The 18,705-nt window shown below is 40.8% G+C and overlaps 2 protein-coding genes across 6 annotated transcripts; one reads left to right on the top strand and one right to left on the bottom strand.

The window, feature by feature from the left end:
- The first annotated feature begins 300 nt into the window (after positions 1–300).
- On the top strand, positions 301–12,968 carry LOC136446864 (polyunsaturated fatty acid 5-lipoxygenase-like). 2 transcript variants are annotated; one of them, XM_066445498.1, is made up of 17 exons: positions 301–800; positions 2,705–2,952; positions 3,380–3,625; positions 4,754–4,798; positions 5,120–5,245; positions 5,815–5,912; positions 6,425–6,563; positions 7,041–7,133; positions 7,603–7,699; positions 8,285–8,402; positions 8,938–9,030; positions 9,260–9,320; positions 9,559–9,664; positions 9,871–9,962; positions 10,638–10,811; positions 11,301–11,464; positions 12,053–12,968. In XM_066445498.1, the coding sequence occupies exons 2-17, from the start codon at positions 2,716–2,718 to the stop codon at positions 12,165–12,167; spliced, it is 2,004 nt and encodes a 667-aa protein (XP_066301595.1). In that variant the 5' UTR covers positions 301–800; positions 2,705–2,715; the 3' UTR covers positions 12,168–12,968. The 2 variants fall into 2 exon arrangements, with proteins under 2 accessions (XP_066301595.1, XP_066301597.1); XM_066445500.1 differs by lacking the exon at positions 301–800 and adding an exon at positions 1,592–1,723.
- LOC136446865 (N-acyl-phosphatidylethanolamine-hydrolyzing phospholipase D-like) lies at positions 12,965–18,436 on the bottom strand. 4 transcript variants are annotated; one of them, XM_066445502.1, is made up of 6 exons: positions 18,306–18,436; positions 17,636–17,761; positions 17,032–17,152; positions 15,407–16,038; positions 15,042–15,156; positions 12,965–13,849 (listed from the first exon to the last, which is right to left on the bottom strand). In XM_066445502.1, the coding sequence occupies exons 2-6, from the start codon at positions 17,722–17,724 to the stop codon at positions 13,700–13,702; spliced, it is 1,107 nt and encodes a 368-aa protein (XP_066301599.1). In that variant the 5' UTR covers positions 17,725–17,761; positions 18,306–18,436; the 3' UTR covers positions 12,965–13,699. The 4 variants fall into 4 exon arrangements, with proteins under 4 accessions (XP_066301599.1, XP_066301598.1, XP_066301601.1 ...); XM_066445501.1 differs by lacking the exon at positions 15,042–15,156 and adding an exon at positions 14,381–14,504; XM_066445504.1 differs by lacking the exon at positions 17,032–17,152 and adding an exon at positions 16,871–16,982.
- Between the last annotated feature and the right edge of the window lie 269 nt (positions 18,437–18,705).

Below are 18,705 nucleotides of genomic sequence, written 5' to 3'. Positions count from 1 at the left end.
CCAGGCCCAATTGAGCATTGTCGGAGTACTTAGGACATATGTTAAATGAAGTGCAAGTAAAATAAACACCTGAATGTGCGCGGGAGTTAAGTGGGTAACGGTTGTGCGCTTGCCATGTTCTGTACGCACTACATATGTCAATGACTTGTCAGCGACTGGGAGGAATTTGAATGGTACGAAATACCTAAAAGTCATCCAAGTGACTGGTAAGACAGGTTGCTTACAATAATCTATCAAAGGAAATGGCGTACTACAGTTTACTTGTCTTGAGAACTGTCCTGAGATTTCTAAGACGAAATCTGATATCCGGACAACAAAAATACGTGCCCGGGGCAGTTGGCAAAAAAGCTTGCAAAATTACTCTTCGTCAAAGGCATTGTCGGCATTGTTACCCACCCAACTTTGTTTGGGACAAATATCTCCCAAGGTTTTCCGTGACCGGTGGACCGATCGGAGAGATACAGGACGACAAAATAGTTTGTTGTTCTGCTGTATTGTTTCCTTGGTAACTGTGGTTGGTGCTAATTAGTCTGTCTAATTACATTGACTCGCGTTGGGGGTGCTGTCAGTCTTCTAATGGTCCATTTGGTGAACAGTGTCGGGCTGTGACGTAAGAAGAGGTGTTAACAACAGACGTGTTCTGTGCGGTACGTGGGTGAAAACCACGTGTAGGTGGCCTTTATACAACAGACGACGTAAGACGACGAAAAGACAACTTGTTTTCGTGTGAATCTGCGACGAACACAGTAGGTCAGAAGTCGGACAACTTGTCTAACATCAACAGCGGCCCGTCTTGGAAGGTAGGTCACTTACTACATCCTCATTTTACGAATCATTGCTACCCATTTTGACAAAGACATGGTTCTGTAATTTTAAAATTCTAGTAGTTTACACTAATTCGAATGTGAAGAATGTAAGAAAGGGTCTCACCAATATCTTCTAGTGACGACTTGTCATTATTTTGAAAGATCATAACATAATAATAAAAAAATGATTCGTTACACGCTGATTTACAAAAAACATTGTCGCAACACCTTGCTGACCGGTACAACTTATGTATAAATATATATGATGGTATATGATTTGAATGGCTTGTGTAACATCAAATGTGTTAACATAAACGTTCTCTAATCTATGACCGTCTTCCCTTTGCAAAGGACATGTAGTTTGCTATCTTCAGTTATAGCGTATTGCATTTCAAATAGGTTTGTATTGAACGTCCATTGATCTAGGTCTCTTTCGACTAGTCGACTACTATTGTATTTTCTTGATTGCCTTGTTGTTGTATACATATACATGTATATATAAGGATATACGTCTGGTGCAAAAGAGATCGCGATCGGAGTCTCTATCGACAGAGATCGCAATCAGGATCGCTAGCTATTATACGCGTAGAGATCCCGATCGTAGTCTGTACGTTTTTCTGTGCATGTGGATATTCGCTTACAAGACAGTCAGAACTTTTCAATGTCGATTAAGGTCACTTTAGATCAATGTATCGACTTGAAGCTAAGGATTTATAAATGGAAGATCGCCCTAGCACATTCCTAAAATCATAATCGCGATCTCGACAGAGACTTCGATCAGGATCTCTCCCGGTAGAATCGACAATTGTGCCAGATCACAATCTGTAAAATTACTCGAAGGAAACACAGGACTACCAGGTGAAGTCGTCAACTAGTCTTATCTGTAATCCTTAAACCCTGGGAGTCCCTAACTGCACGTATACATATTTACATACAGGTGTTTCTTCCTACCGTTAACCTATAGATACTTAACCTATAGAATAGAAGGGTAAATGTCAAAGTGTCTCAATGATTTATGTTGTACATAAAAGACCCCGGCATGGTACATCAAGCGAAATTGATGAAGATTTAGCTTGCGTTCCCTTTCGATGATTGAACAATTTAACCTGCAAAGAACTGTGAAGCCTGTCTATATCCTACTTAATTCCATGTGGAATTTACGCTGGATTACCTTTATAGCTGATGTGATTATCTATGGCTTATGAGTAAAGTCTTTTGTGTGATCTCTATTAAACCTTAAACTGGAGAAACTTAAGGTAAGAGGTTTTAAGATATGAGTAGGGATTATAAACGGGTGACGCGGTGTGTTGTTCAGATCATTTGCACTTTTATGTAACCTTTTTTTTAATGGGTATGACTTGCATATCTAAAGATCCAAGGCTATGACTAGTTGTGCTACTGGTATATATGGTCCAGTTGGAATATGGAATTTAGGCGTTAGGGTACATGTTCATTATGTGAAAGATACAATAGGCGTAAGGTCCTTACCAGTTAGTGACTTTGACATGTTCAACTGGTTTTCCCACTGGCAGTTAGATCTAGGACATTATACAATCTTTATTGACAAAAGCACAGCGACTTTCGAAATGTCTAAAACTATACATGCAAACTTCAAACAATGAGTCCTTGGTTTATACTAGTATCGATTTGTTCTGCCAGTTCATTCTAGTGACGCTGAAGAAGAGTGATGGATTTCACTAGAAACGTCCAGAAATAATTCCCCAATCTTGTCCAGTGTGTAGAGATTGAATTGTCGACATGTCTTCAAATATTATTTACCTGGATGTCTTCATAAACGGTTTGGTAGGGTACCATAACACACCGATCGCTTTCTTTAATACTAGGCATTGCTCAACAAGTTTAGACATTGAAATATAGATATTAATTTCATTTTACAGTATAGATCGACATGGGCATCATCACATCGAAACCAAAGAAGCCCAAATATCGCATCTCCGTCAAAACTGGAGACGTCCAGTTCGCCGGCACTGACGCTGACGTCTACCTGGCGTTCTACGACGGCAACGGCAAGCGTTCCCGCGACGTCAAACTTGACGTCATCTGGAGGAACGACTTCGAGCGGGGGAGCACCGATGTGTTCAAGCTGGGCGACCTGGGGCTGACCGGACCCATCCTGCAGATAGAGGTAACTTAATCTCTCAGCAGATTTAACGGTGGCAATGACAGTATCCAAATGTGGCAAATAATTCAGCTGTTGCCCTTTGGATACTGTCGTTGCCACCGGTACATTTGCCACGGTCACATTTGCACCAGTGCCTGTAGAGGCTGTAGCCACGGCTGGGCTCTGAAGCCACAGACTTGTCCCGGTGTTTTCACGATTAGTGTATGGCGTCTATTTGTCGCCGGGTTCCTGGTTGATTTTAACTCCGAGTTAAATAAATCAGGGGCTCGGCCGTGTCTAAAAATCACCCGGCAGCCTCAGGGTGTACCACGGTGCTACGTAGGGGTCACGACCGAAAGCTCCGAAAACAGGCCGTAAACTACACGGTAGGGTCTCTCTTTCCAATTGTGACTGTAGCATAACATACTCTAATATACTACTACTACTACAGGTGTGGCGGGGGCGGATTCCTGACGACTGGTACGTGGAGAAAGTGGAGATAGAGAGATTGGGAGAAGGAGAAACGGACGTGTTCCCGGTTCATCGGTGGATCAGGAAGAGTACGCGGCTGAAGCTGACCAGATGGGACTCCGTGCTGCCGCAGTTCGACCCCAATCTCGAACAGAGACAGCGGGAGATGGAGGAGATGAAGGCAAACTACGAGCTCATGGTGCCACAGGAAGGACTTCCTCCTAAGGTATGGAGACCTGATTATCTATCACATTTATTCAGTATTCATTATAAAAAAAGTCAAAATATGAAAATGAATTGGCATAAAATGATGTGATATGTTTGTGCCGACCGTTATCACGTGTAAAACTAGCTGTCACGGTTGAAAGCTTTTTAGATAAAAAATGAACTAAATTGCTACAAAGCCCTTCTTCGGTCTGCACCTTTTTCCCGTCGCTACAAAGCTAACACTAATCCACTTTCGTTGCTTTCAGCATATCAGAAGATTTAAGCTGCATAATATAAACAAAATTATACAATAAGATTATCCTATTACTTGCTGACCCAATTAAATAACATCGTTTCAATACTTACTTATGTCCAATGACGTCAAACAAGTTCTAACCGAGTTACAAAAAACAAACATTAGTATACTAATGGGCTCGCTCCGTGAGAGCGTTGCCAAAAATAACGACTTCTAGATACCTCATGAAGCAATGTCTATGTTCCGTACTACACGTATGCGTCTTTACTGTACATTGTTACGAAGCGTGGGTATTGTACGTTGTCAAAAGCTGTTGGTTATAAACATTTAGCAAGTATGAATCACATATGGACAACATAACAGGCGCCATAAGCCGGACAAACAACACGTCACCCCCTTAGCTCAACGGGCCTTTGTACCAGTCAAGGCCGCAGATCTAGCGATTCGTTCCGCCACTCTTCCGTTTGAAGGTCGATAGGTTTGAAGGTCGTTTGTCAACTTGTTTTATTAAAGGCAACATTTCCACCATAGTTGGAGGTTTCGCTGCCTTAAAATCCATGTTACTGTCAAACACAAGTACACAAAGTTGTATTCGCTGTAATTGCATATCAATGCATAGTTCGTGGTTAAAATCTGCTGTTCGACTAACCCTGCTCAGTGTCACTGGCGAAAAGTAGTGGATGCTACCTGAAACGTCAGCTGACAGTTTCCAATATCATTTCCAGCTGTTTTAGCAACTGCTATTTAGCGTATCTTATTACCTGGTGTAACCTGGATGTCTATTAGAAACCTCCATCGACGTACACTTTTATATGATTGTTTTGTATACTTTTAGCTATTATCCTACCTTGCGAGTAACAAAACATTGTTTTTATTTTCCGCCTACTGCAGATAAAGAATCTCCCACCAGATGAGGACTTTTCTGCTGACTATAAGGTACCAGCTGGTTGTCCCATTTGTCATTCGATGTCTACTAAATGTCTACATAATTGATTGTCAAGTCTCCTTATCATATAGTTTATGTAAATCTTCAGATAATCAAATTGACTCCTTAACCATGAACATAACTATTCAATACAGTCCACAAGGATAGGTACATGTAGTGTCAGCATTTTCCCCACTGCAAAGGGATTCTCATATTTTTGTCATCATCAACCTTTAAGGCTGCTGTTTTTTGCTCTAAAATTGTTCTAAAATAGACAAGCATTCACACAAAGCCTAATATACAGCATATTTTTATTTTCCTTGTGTAACCAGTGGAACGTTGCTAAGCGACGGGTAAACATCCGGATGCAGCAGAAGATCAGCAGCATGACCACCGGAAGGTTCAAGACCCTGGATGATCTGATCAACGTGTACGAGGGAGTTCTGGGAACACCCAAGGTAAGCTTCTGTACACAGTGTGGTTTAACACCGGAGTATGTCAGCTCGCAATATAATGGAAGGGATATTGGGTATTTGTACTTCTCCGTTTCCTCTGCAGTGACGCACTTCAACTAAGTATACTAACACGACAGAAAAACAGGAAATCTTCTTGGAACCTAATCATGAAATTAAGATTCTAAGAAATGGGTACCAGACTTCGGTTGGGGAGGTAAAAGGTGGTGGTAGGAAAGGGGTGAGCTCCGCCTTCTAATACGGTATCAGAAAGGCTACCTTTACCTGAAAGTTTACAAATGTAGGCAAACCCAATCGTTGTTGTCGTGATATAGTGTGATTGCAGCGATATCATCTGCATTTCTAAAGCAAGGTTGAACCGTAATTTCTCACACACAAAATACAAAAATCGGACTTACCCAAATTTTCGACTGTCCAAATCCAGTTTTGGTCAAGAAATGAGCAATAAAGATTTGATGATAAACTATATTGACTTATAGAAAAAATGACTGTATTGAATGCCTTTGATTGTGAAATAAAACGTTGTGATCTGATGAATTTTCACAATTGTCTAGGGTGTGGAAAACTGGAGGGACGATCGTGAGTTCGGAAGGCAGCGCCTGTCTGGCTGTAACCCCAACAGGATAACGCTGTGCACGGAGGTACCCAACAAGTACGTGGCTGTGTTAGAAATGTTCATTTGTCAAAATCATTTTTTTATCCACTTAAATTCGCCATAAAAAAAGGCTAATCGCACTCAGATGTTTGGGATTTCACTCCATGGATTGTGATGACGGATGTTTGTTCACCATTGACGATAACGAGGAATCGTATGCCATAAACTCCCGAACTACAAATCAAAGGTATCAAAGATGTTGGATTTTTTACTTCACCTGGCATATGAGTTTCCTAAGAACACAAAATTGCTGTCTTCTTGTACTTAGAATATTTGACAACTTGATTTTCTGACCAATACAGAATTGAAGATTCATTAGCTTAACAGTTGAATATGTAGGTAAATAATTCAAATGTGTAAACAGTTTAAAGACTAGACGGTTTGCAATATTTACTATGCACGGATAGTTGGTGTCTGTACCACCATTCACCATGTACCGCAAAAAGCTTCGTGTATTGTTACATTTATGACTTCTGATTGTACGACTCTGTTAACATTTCTTAAATCAGTTTTGCAGTGACCGGTGAGATGGTGGAACCGTTCCTAGAAGGTCGCACCTTGGATGACGCGCTGCAAGCCAAGAGAATCTTCATGGTCAACTACAAGGTCATGGAGGACCTTGATCTTGAGACATCAGACGGAAGACAGGTGAATGTGTAGCCTCTACCAGGCTCCGTCCTATCGTTGGGAAAATAGTAGAAATCAGCCGAGGTACTCCGCTATACAGGGTAGGTCCGCTATACAGTATAGCGGACCTACCCTGTATAGCGGAGTACCTCGGCTGATTTCTACTATTTTCCCAACGATAGGACGGAGCCTGGTAGAGGCTAGTGAATGTGCATCCTTGATGGCTTTTTCCGAAGCTAATGTCCATAAAAACGTACTACTTAAAAATTTCCTGCCAGTAAGTGGTGTCGAATGGCCGGGTGGCTAGGCTAGCGGACACGAGATCGAGAGGGTTTCGATTCCTGAAGTTGTGTCCTTGGGAAAGGCACTTGACACGACTTTCCTCACTCCACCAAGCTGTAAAAATAGGTACCTGACTTCGGTTGTGGAGGTAAAGTGTATTAGCTGCTTTGTTGTTTGTTGGTATGACATGTTTTGACCTACAGTATTTCCCCCCAGCTGTGTTGCCCCATGTGTCTGCTGTACAGGGACATTAACGACGACCTGTACCCCATCGCGATTCAGCTCTTCCAACATGGAGACCAGAATCCGGTAAGACCTGAGGTTGCTTTGTTCATGACTCACTAACACAGTATCCATACTAGTCAAACTTGTCCACATCCACATCACCTGGTCAGTGTAACCATTTTTGGTGGTTCCAATAATTCTTCCAACTGCCACAAGCATTAAGAATCCTGTCTTAAGTGACCACCTATCCACATATACCAGATTTTATCGGTCCCCTGAGTGGTCTTCTTGGGCAGTTTTGACTGTACATGTACTCTTACTGTGATACAACCAACCGGATGCACAATCCAGATCAAAATCAACCGAAAACATCCCAGCTAACCACATTTCAACTTTTCAAGAACCATATGAAGAGAATGATATACCTATATATCCATACTTTGTACCGTGTACAATTGTCGTGCAATAAAGTTCTTCTATCTTATGACGTGAATGTACGAGGACTCAAAAGTAGTAAGAATTCATGACAAAACTTTCTTATTCCTGGTCCTAGGTGTTCCTTCCGTCCGACCCCCCGTACACCTGGCTCCTGGCTAAGATGTGGTTCAACAACGCAGACGCGTCTTTCCACCAGTCTACTACTCACATCGGTAGGACATTTAGTCACATCGTTATACGCTGTGAGACTTTTCAAGATGTGTCTTTATTTTTCAATTCCAAGATGTGCCTGTTTCGTTTAACAGCTGAAAGGATTTCTTGCACTTATAGGCACTAGTTTCTTCTATTAAAAACATGGTGGTAAGACCTGTTCGAATGTGAATCATTAAGATTGTTTTCAGGATTTGTCTTTCTTAAATTTTGGCATCGGTTTTTTTTTCTATTAAGACAATTCTTTAGAAAGCATTTCAAGAGTTTCAGTGGTTGTAAGAGATATACCTCGGCAGTAACTCACTCATCTCATCTGTCGTCTATGCCTTAGTCTAACTATTTGACTTCTGGGCACCACAGAAGATCTGGCAACCAGTTTTCTCCACCCTTCTCGGTTTCCTATTTTTCTTGGCCATTCACTTAGTGTCATGTCTGTCCATTCTCTGATATTATCCTTCCATATTTTCCGTTGCCTACCGCTCTTTCTTCCTCCCTTCCTTCCTACCTTGCATGATAGTTTTTGCTAGTCACGATGACCATGACACATCCTAACGACGTTAACACCCTGATATCATTTGTTCCCGCAGGCCTGACTCATCTGATGGCCGAGCCCTTTGCGGTTTCTGCTAAAAGGCAGCTGTCACGGTCCCACCCTCTATTCAAGCTCATGGCGCCGCACTTTATATTCCTCATCCCCATCAATTTGTGAGTTCTGACGTCACTTGATGTTTACGAGGTTCTGGTTCGATTCCCATCCTTAGCCGTGGTCTTTTCAGTCGACTTTTGTGGTCTTTCAATTGTTCTACCTTGTAAAAATGTTTACCACGCGTAGGTTACGCAATGTGTGTCACACATTCTTTACTACTTACGACCAACGTTTGATTTAACGATTTCTGTCAAACCTTTGCAAGAAAAATTGGAAAGCCGTATGTAAACACCGTACGCGTGCTCTACGTATCACAATGACATACTATACTTTGTCTGTACATAGTTATTATCATATAATCTACTTGGCATCATCATTGATACGACATGCATTTTCCAATTTCTTTTTATTTCATTCCAAAAGCGATACCAAGTCATTCATACATGATTATGATGTAACTCATATGCTGTTACCGATGATGTGTTGATGTAGAATAGATTAGTCTTGTAGTATTCATTGTTTGGTAGTTGTTGTTATACATTGTACCATCTACGATTGTTGAGTAATAAAGTTCATTCACTATCTTTGAAACAGTAAAGCCCTTGCCACTCTGATGGCTCCCAATGCTTGGGTGGACGAGAACATGGGTATCGGCAGACAAGGGACCTACAATCTCATCAAGAAAGTGTACGTATTACATTTTTGTGTACCTATGTAATACGCGTAGTTTTTGTTTTCTCTACGGAGCGTATAGAGTTAATGTGATCATTCTAAAGCCATAGAATAGTATCTAAACATACTTTGAAAGTTTAAAAAGTTTTGTACTTTGAAGAAATATCAATCATCTTATCCGTTTATATTACATAGGCTTTGCAATGAACCATGGCAACGTTTTGCGTCTTTTTATCTTCTTTAGGTTGAAGGAATGGCGCCTTGATGTTCAAGGAACACTGCCAGCAGACTTAAAGGATCGTGGGGTAGGCTACATTTTCTTACATGTCTATGTTGTCCTTACTGCAATGATTATGTATCGTAAATATGTACAATGTCATGCATACATTTATTACAATACGACAGTTCCTTGAGTGTTTGACCTTGAATATGATGTTCATTATTCCTCTTATTTCCTCGCTGAATAATCAAAGCGTCACTAACAATTTCTCCGTTGATTGTCACCCAGAATGAGAGATAACACGTCAATATTTTGTTGACTAGGTCGATGACCCGGACATACTTCCTGGCTATTACTTCCGGGACGACGCAATCCTCCTCTACAATGCCATCCATAAGTACGTCAGGATGGTCGTAGAGGCAGTCTATGGTATGTATAAAAACTCATCTTTAGTATTGACTGGAAAACCGGTTAAAACATAGGTTAATTCTATCATTTTGCACCTTCACTACTTTGTCTGCAAAAATTTTGTTACCCCTGGGCTATCTAGATCCTTTATGTTATTCCATGTACAGCTATGGCGCAAAGTCTTAGATACATCTTTTTAACTAGAATGCTCTTAATGCCTTTGACAGATGACGCATCAAAAATTGCAGAAGACTACGAGCTGCAGGCCTGGGCTAAGGAGATCGTGAATCCAGCGGAGGAGGGAGGGTGTGGCATGCAGGTAAAATTTGTGAAAAAACATTTCCCATCGCATCAAACACAGAGATGAAACACTTTAAGGCCCACTTCGTTTTGACAGGAAGCCACTAAACAATACAATACAACATGATGTACAGATGAACATGATGTGCAAATGAAGCATTGCCTTTAGATCTATAGTAACAACAAATACAATTGAAAGAGAATTGACAAGGGTGTAGCGTAGCTGAGGCAGGGGTGTAGAAACATGTACTTGTCGGCCACATTAGTGACGAAACGAGTGGAATCATCAATCCCGTCAAAAATGGAGTCATGGCATTCCTAGTGCCATAACTTGCAATGCACCTGATGTAGAAATAAAAGACAAACATTGAAATGATGGAATACCAAATGTGTATGCATACTTACATGTAAAATGAACCACCTGTACGTGACCATGAGAAAACAATTCTTCTATTGAAATCAAAGAACCCACCGATTATAAAAGAAGTGGGTAAATCTGTCTTCCACTACCTCAAAAGGCGAAGTCAAACCCAACAAAATGTGCATTTTAAAATATAGCATAACATAGTTTGTAGCCCTTGATATCATTGTATTTTTTCATTATCATTTGTGTTGTTTGTACTTAAGTACTCGGGCATGTATTTGCAATAAACTTTACTTTTATCATAACTTAATTCGGAAACATACATTTCAGGGTATTTCTGGAAATGGACAGTTCACGACGACAGACCAGATCGTTGCCATGGTAACGTCGGTTGTGTACATCTGCAGTGCCGGGCACGCCGCCGCGAACTTCGCGCAGTATGACGAGTACGGCTTCCCGCCGAACTACCCCGCATATCTGCACGGGCAGCCGCCCAGGGACAAGGTGAGTTACGCCTCGACTTTACTTCGGTCAAGTGTCTGGGACTCCCATTATGTATCTGCTTTCATAAGGCAACTTGTTATTATGTTTACCTTCAAGGAAGGGAAACCTACCGTTTTCCTCAAACAAATAAGGTTAATGACCTGGACCAGATGGTTGTCACTATGGTTACTTGTAAACTAGCAGACACTATGTGGTGTTCGATTATGAAACTTAGCAGGTGGCAGGACAGAGCTGGAGGGGCATATCTATACAATATGCACATGTAGCATGTAGACAATAAAACCGAAAATACTAGTGAGCAGTACACATCCTGTTGATAGAAGTAAACTCTCTTCAAATAAGTTTTCATGTTAAATCAAGGGACCACCCTAAAGATTTATAAATAACTCAGATTTTGGCAGTGTCGTACAGTGCTTCAAACGCTACCCTTCAAAACTACAAAACAACTGGACATTACCAATAACAGATTGTCTAAAATCTTGACCACAGGCACCGAGAACGGAGCAGGACATCATTGACCAGCTGCCTGACAAGAGTAAGACCCTTGAGATGATGGTCATCACGCGGATGCTGAGTGACCGCAGCACCAACGGACTGGGCATGTTCGAGGTGGAGTACATGTACGACCCTGTGGGAACCAGGGCTGTGGCAGAGTAAGTACCATCTAAATAAATCATCATAGTCTGTTGTGTCCTAAATATACCATCTAAATACACACCATAAATACTTCTCAATGACACTGACGGTGATTGTGCTATCATACTCAATAGTATGCTGTCATGGTACCATCTAAATAAATCATCATCAAAGTCTATTACGTCCTAAATATACCATCAAAATACACACCATAAATACTTCTCAATGACACTGATGGTGATTGTGCTATCATATTCATACAAGTATGCTGCCACAGTACCAATGTGTCAGGAAAACCATACATTATTAGCTCTTAAAAACATATCAGATATAACTGCCTGCCTACTGCCTACGTGCACAGGCCAGATATAGCAGTCACAGAAATTGGTTTCTTTCAACTTGAAGGTATCAATTGGGAGTGGCACCGTTTTTAGTCAACTATAAACTAAAAAAGATGCAAATTCTTCCTGCCTATTATATGATCATTTAAAACTACTGAAACAAACAAAACATAGCATTTTCACAATTTCGTTCAGTGTTCATAGTTTAAGACTTGTTGTGTAGTGATCGTACAATGTTTTCTTCCCCCTCTTCTGTGCATGTAGGTTCCGCAAAGACCTGGACAAGATTCATGAAATCATCAAAGAGAGGAACAAAACCAGGAAACAGCCTTATGTCTACCTGGACCCAAGGGAGGTCCCTAATGCAATCAGTATCTAGAGTATGATAAAATAAAAGGATTATTTATAGTATAGGGCTAATGTATAGGACTAGTTCAAGTACTCAGAAGTACAGGAACTATCATAAGCTTTCCAAGTATAGCATGGACATCTTTGCTGGATAGCTTTAAATGACGCTTGCAGCTAGATGTGCAAAAGTCACATGTAGGTGTGACAGGTTGTTTGGTGTAATGTAAAAATCAGCTGCTTCTGCGGTGTGTGCCTGCAATCTGGTGTGTTATGCGGAAGGGCAGTTATACTGGCTATATGGATACAGAAGCTTTGAATTCTGTAACATAGTATCCACAAACAGACATTCACTATAGCAAACATAGGTATTATACACTAAAACAAAGCAACTTTATTTTCAGCAGAATTGTAGACTTTATTTAGCTATCATAAGATGTATGACCATATATTTGTGACTTGTTTTTGCATTTCTAACTCTTACCAGTGATTTGTATTCCTTTGATCACTTTTGCAGTGAAACAAATCTAGCTTTTGTGATGATAGATTGTAGTCTTCAATCATAGTGAAGAAAAGCAAAGAAGCCAAATCAGTAAGTCTTCCCTGTAATTCCATGTACTGATGTTTGAGGAAGTGTAAGAGGAATCATGTTCTAAAACATGACCATCATTTTTTAACTACATGTATACTACAAATTTTTTTTACAACTCAGTACGACTGTAACATCATAACAGTATCAGAGTGAACGAAGCATCTCTTGAGATGTGATGAAACAACAAAAAAACTTCTCAGTACTGTGTTTTCTGTTTCAAAATAAAAGTCACAGCATAATTCAGTGGGAGTATATCATATTCTTTATTGATAACAAGTAAAAACTTTGAGAAGCAGAATAACAAAAGGTGCACTTTTCATTGTTGAGATCATCCTCTATAGACAAATCAATGCTTTTAGGCAATAAGTGCACTTAATATTCTCATGCAACTGCATGCGGCATTGAAGACAGGGTTAACCTCTCTATAGATGCAACACAATTCACCCTGTACCTAAACACAACTTCTTGTAGTAATATATTATTAATATTTGCAAGCTTGCAAGCTGCAGTACAAGAGGAATGTCTTGTTTTGACAATGGCCAATAGACGTTTAAAATCTGCATGTCAATGATTTCCCTATATTTTTTCATTCGTAAATAGGCCACAAATTGATTGACAATCCACATCCTAAGCATACGGCCTATACAAAATAATCAATGCACGTCTAACAAAGGACGAAATGTTCTCATATGTAATGTCATCATCTAACTACGATGAATGGAAAACCTCTGTAAATTTGTCTACACATGTAGAAGAAGCATGTAAACTATACGTATAGATAAACCATACCATAGTTTCCCTATTACTCTCTTTGCATCTGAAACATACTGCATTTATCCCAAATGGGGCATGAATATGAAATAACCTTCATTGTCATCGTCAATAAGCATCTCTTTTTTTAAGTAAAATCCAAGTCATAAACTATACATATATATGTAAAGTCCAGTCATAAGCTATACTGAGAAGTACTGTCTCTATGTAGCTGTCTCCTTCTCAATGCTGGGTTCAGTCTGAGGAATGGTAATGACCTTTGACCCACCATGGTCCAGTGTGAAGAAGTCCTCGACCTTTAACCCCTTGGCCTCCATGGCTTCCTTAACCCTTGACCTTGGTTCCAAGTAGCCCTGCAAGAGAAGTGTATTCGTTCATATTTTCCATTTTCTAAAAGCCAGTGGTACACTGTACTTCCACTGTGTCAATGTTGACTGTAGTTCTACTTTTGTTTCATTGGGATCTCTCCTACTCTATCACATGTGAAGAACTAGTATTTCTAGTGACACATGGTCAGCAGATTTTTATCTTTTATAACTAAACTAGTAACATTTACCAAAAGCACTTCAAATTCACCCCAAAAATATAAACTCTTAACCATTAATTGACATGTATACTATCAAGCATTTCTGAGGTAAAACTGCAAATGTTTCTTATTGTATATGTACATGTTCAGACCACACCCTAGATGGAACTAGATCTAGAAGGTATAAAAGGAGTAGTGGTCCGACTCTCTGAGGAATTAAGCACAGTCATTTTCCAAACACCATGAATGAAAGATGCCTTTCATTAATATGCTCTAACTTTTGCCTATCTTAACATCTAAGGACAATAACTCAAACAGATGACTAAACATGGGTCCTTTCAACATTACAACTCTGTACCTCGAATGAAGTGGAAATGAGTTTGAAGGTTCCCCAGTGAATGCCTAGTGACATCCTGGCTCCCACGTCCATGTGAATCTGAACGGCTTCTTCAGGACACACATGTTGGCTCTTCATGAACCACCTGGCAATATAGTCTCATGTCATTAATCACTGTGGATAGGGTGTTTGCACTTATGTGACTGTCTGCCATGCTGGATTGTTGGAAGGTAAATGTGTAAAGAATCTGTATGTGTAATGACTGTCAAATTCTTAGGAAACCGGAACACAGCAATCTTTTCCCGGGCCTACAGGTCTACCGCTTCAACCAGTATGGCAGCTGTGACATCACGTGCAAACACACTATACTATAGCAATAACACTGTAAAATCAAGAGGGAGACATTATTGATGTGTAAACCTGGCTTAATCAAATCTGTGATTAGAGAGCTAACTGGCAAGAACGAACGTACAAAACACAAACTCTAATATTGATTTGTTTCAAGAAATCTGATATGTCCAACCTCTGAAGGCCTGTGCAGGTTCAACCAGGAATCCAAATAGCACTTTTGGGGTATTTGTCTCATTGTACTCAAATCAGAATAGACATGAAGCCAGATTTACAGAACCTTTAACTTCTCCCATTGTTTTTACATGTGATTTTGTTCATTTTATCCACCTACCTCAAAGGTAAGTTTGAAGGTTCCCCAGTGGATTCCCAGGGACTGTTTGGCCAGGACATCCTGGTGAATCTGCACGGCCTCTTCTGGGTTCACATGCTGATTCTTCATGAAATCTCTGCAAAACGATTTGCAATGAAAATAATTTTGCAGAGAAAATGAGACCATCTGGTATAGTTTTCCATTGGATGAAAATGTCAAGAAGCTTCAGCTACTTGTCAATACGGTTTTAATCATAGCAGTGCAGGCAACCACATGTTAGTTCCTATAACCAAATATTCATTCCAAAGCTTGACTTAAGCCTACCGTTATGTTTTTTAAATTTTTCTCTTGCTTTTCAATATAATTTTTATTACATAATAACTTACCTTGGTTCATAAGCTCCTATAGGAATGGCTGCCAGGTTGAATGGACCATATTTTTGCCCAATCTCCTTGAAGCCATGACAGTACCCCGTGTCTCCCCCGAAGAAGAAGCGAGACCTGCGTCCAATCACGCACCAGCTTCCCCACAGGACCAGGTTGTCGTCGGTTGGGCCACGTTTGCACCAGTGTGCCGCCGGCGTGAACACGACTTTGATGTCCTCGCGGTCTTTCACACGCGCCTCCTGCCACCAATCCTGTTCCACCACATTCTCGCACCCCATGCCCTTCATCCAGGAGGACATACCCAACGGTACGTGCCAACACAGTTTCTCCCCAAACCGCTTGTGCAAGTCTTTTACAGTGTTGTAGTCCAGGTGATCGTAGTGGTTATGGCTGATCACAACCACATCGACCGCGGGGAGATCCTGTACACTACACGGAGGGCCGCGATATCGCTTCGGCCCCATGAACTGGAACGGAGCGGCGCGCTGGCTGAAGATGGGGTCCGTGAGGACGCTGATGTTTTCGAACTGAACGAGAACGGAAGCGTGGCCGAGCCAAGTTACCTTCATGCCATCCTCTGGTACAGGACTGCTGAAGTCTGGAGTTACAATAGGAAGAGTGGTGTCCAGTACCTGAGGTAACAACATCAGTACAGATCAGTTTTAGAAAAGCATGAAAGTAAATCGGCTACCGTACATATATAACATTATGGAAAAAACTGCTTTCAAACACAAGAAAATTTACTCACATCTATAAAGGATAATACAACTATACAAAAGCTTTTAACAGATTTACATGGTTGCTAACATTACCAACCAGATATAGAGCTCATAAAATGCTGAAATGCAGTGAAGAGGAAAAAGAGGAAAATGTTATAAATACCATTAGCAAGCTGATACCGGTAGTTGCAGTTATATATATATATTCATGAAAGCATAGCTATCAAATTCTAACACTACTACTAGTACATATCAAAATTTGCCTAGTATTGGGATTAAACCATTATTGTAAGGAAGGTTTTATCAAGTTGACCCTTTAACCCAGCAGTGCAACTTATATGAAAATCCACACTTAATACAATATACTTGATCATCATACTAGTACTTCATTTTACCCCTTACCTCCCTGCTTGGTATGTTACTCTTGTCTCAGAGGCCAAGGCCAAAGGCAAGCTTACACTACAGCTAAACAACACCTTCTCACTAGTGAAGGCAGTCTCCAATTCAGCCACGGATTCAGAAACCTGAAAGAACATGTGATTAGAATCTCTTGTGAGTGGACGTTCCTCTTTCTCTTACCTCCTGTGAAGGAATTTTACTACTATCCCCAGAACCTACAGCGAATGCCCAGAAAGCTCTCACCCCGTCTCTCAAGGTAGGCAGAGCCCATCCTGGCCATGGGTTCTGAAATCTGGGGAAAAGAAAATTCCCAGTTAGCTTTGGAGTACCGTATCTAAGAACTCACCTCTTGTGAGGGAATGTTGCTCTGGTCGCCGGAACCTGTAGCAAACTTCCACATCATTTTCATCCCTTTAGTTGCTGATGGGAAGCACCACTCCGGCCATGGGTTAACAAATCTGGTAGAGAAAAAGAGCCAGTTATCAGTGCCTACGTCTAGGTGCTTACCTCCTGACTGGGAATAGAACTCTGGTCCCCCGAGCCCGTGGTAAACTTCCACATCAATTGGAACATGTTTGGAGAGCCAGTAAAGGAGGGCAGGGCCCAGCCAGGCCACGGGTTCACAAACCTGAGGGACACAGACCAAGGTTCAGGGTTTTCTCAGGCTGTAAATGCATTTTTGAGTTTGCTGTGATTTAATTTCGTGGTCACAGGTTTTAGTTCACGGTTGAAACAAGGCGGTGGGTCAGGACAGAAGACAAAACAAGCATTTCCGCGGTTAAGTTAGTGGTGAAAACTTCGAACATCAAACCACCTAGAAATGCAATGCATTTACAGTAAATACTTCCCTTACTTCTCTTTATCATTTTCTACTACCCTTTATACTTTCTGTTCCCTTTCCACTCCATTACTGTAAATGCATCTACTTTTGCAGTGGTTGTGTCTTCAAACAGCTCTGTAGTATAGCAGTCATACACGGGAGTACCCCCTCCATACAAGAATGCCCCCACTCTCCTGCATCAAAACAATAGAAGACATCCCAAAGGATGCCAATATTATTATGCATAATATTTTAGCGTTTTCATAATATATTAGAGTTGGGGCCCTTTACCTGCCATTTTTCCGCATGGAGTGAGTGAGTCCATCACCTGTAGCAGCAGTGGCACCTTCTAGTTCTACTGAGCTATCTACTGTGGCCATCTCCTCGTCTTCACGGTTCACAATGCCAACCTGCAACCTGGAGTTTACAAAGATGATAATTTATTTATGTCTTCATTTATCAATCTTTGGGGTGGTCCCCTAAAGAAAAATAACTTCCCCTAAAGATAGTAACTTTCCCTACAGATAATAATTTCGAGATTGCAGAAAAGTATCAACCTCAAACGCGAAATGCAGAAAACAATAACAGAAAACACAAATACTCCGGATTATGTCAAGCTTAATAAAGAATTATTCTATGTCTCTTCTACATATCAAGAAATAACTTGAGTGAAGCTATAGACATCTGCTTGATATGACAACTCAAATGGATGTTTTGCGGTTTCGGCACACTGACAATTTTAAAACATATAACACCGTTTCCGATATTTCAAAGGCCATTACTATGATTTTCTTGAGGTAATCTGCTTAGTCACCGCGAGCTAGTGCCTGGTGCCGCCGGCTTTCCTTTTCCACCCCCCTCCCCCTTTCATGTTTCGCCAGCCGAGTGTCTCCCATGTTTGCGTACAATTCCAAGTAAAAGATGACACGAAAAGACATAAGACTATCTTAAAACACTTTACCTGTTTAAGTATTGGAGACGTTGTTGTTTAACTGATATTCAGCGCCACTTTCTCCTTCGTTTTGTAACATCGCCCGCTCGGTCGAGAAAAATTAATGTCAAAGGTTAGAGTTGAAGAGAATTTTGACCTCACCTCGTTCCCAGACCACCGCTCACTTTTGCCAGACACTGCTCTGGGTTCGAGATTGCTCCCTTCCACGTCAGACCTGATTACACTATTGATTGTCTACGTCAGACCTGATTACACATGGATTGTCTACGTACATAGAAATAACCTCCTTGTGCAATATCTATCGTGCCGTCCATATACAGACTTTACACTTCCCTTTCCCCCTAATAGCTGATAGCATATGCTCAGTAGATAATAAAGAACTTTGCTGACTTTGAAAAAAGTTGAAAAC

This window comes from Branchiostoma lanceolatum, chromosome 13, assembly GCF_035083965.1.
Source record: "Branchiostoma lanceolatum isolate klBraLanc5 chromosome 13, klBraLanc5.hap2, whole genome shotgun sequence".
NCBI lineage: Eukaryota > Metazoa > Chordata > Leptocardii > Amphioxiformes > Branchiostomatidae > Branchiostoma > Branchiostoma lanceolatum.
Note: the sequence above shows the minus strand (reverse complement) of the source record. Positions and strands in the feature narration are given on the sequence as shown.

Excerpts from the sequence above, each read along its gene's own strand:
- LOC136446865 (XM_066445501.1), bottom strand. The coding sequence starts at position 17,724 with ATGGCCACAGTAGATAGCTCAGTAGAACTAGAAGGTGCCACTGCTGCT. Across the intron at positions 17,153-17,635 it reads TCCATGCGGAAAAATGGCAG|GTTTGTGAACCCGTGGCCTG; the intron begins GTAAAGGGCCCC and ends TGTGTCCCTCAG. Across the intron at positions 16,039-17,031 it reads GTTCTATTCCCAGTCAGGAG|GTACTGGACACCACTCTTCC; the intron begins GTAAGCACCTAG and ends TTGTTACCTCAG.
- LOC136446864 (XM_066445498.1), top strand. The coding sequence starts at position 2,716 with ATGGGCATCATCACATCGAAACCAAAGAAGCCCAAATATCGCATCTCC. Across the intron at positions 3,626-4,753 it reads AGGAAGGACTTCCTCCTAAG|ATAAAGAATCTCCCACCAGA; the intron begins GTATGGAGACCT and ends CGCCTACTGCAG. Across the intron at positions 8,403-8,937 it reads TTCCTCATCCCCATCAATTT|TAAAGCCCTTGCCACTCTGA; the intron begins GTGAGTTCTGAC and ends TCTTTGAAACAG.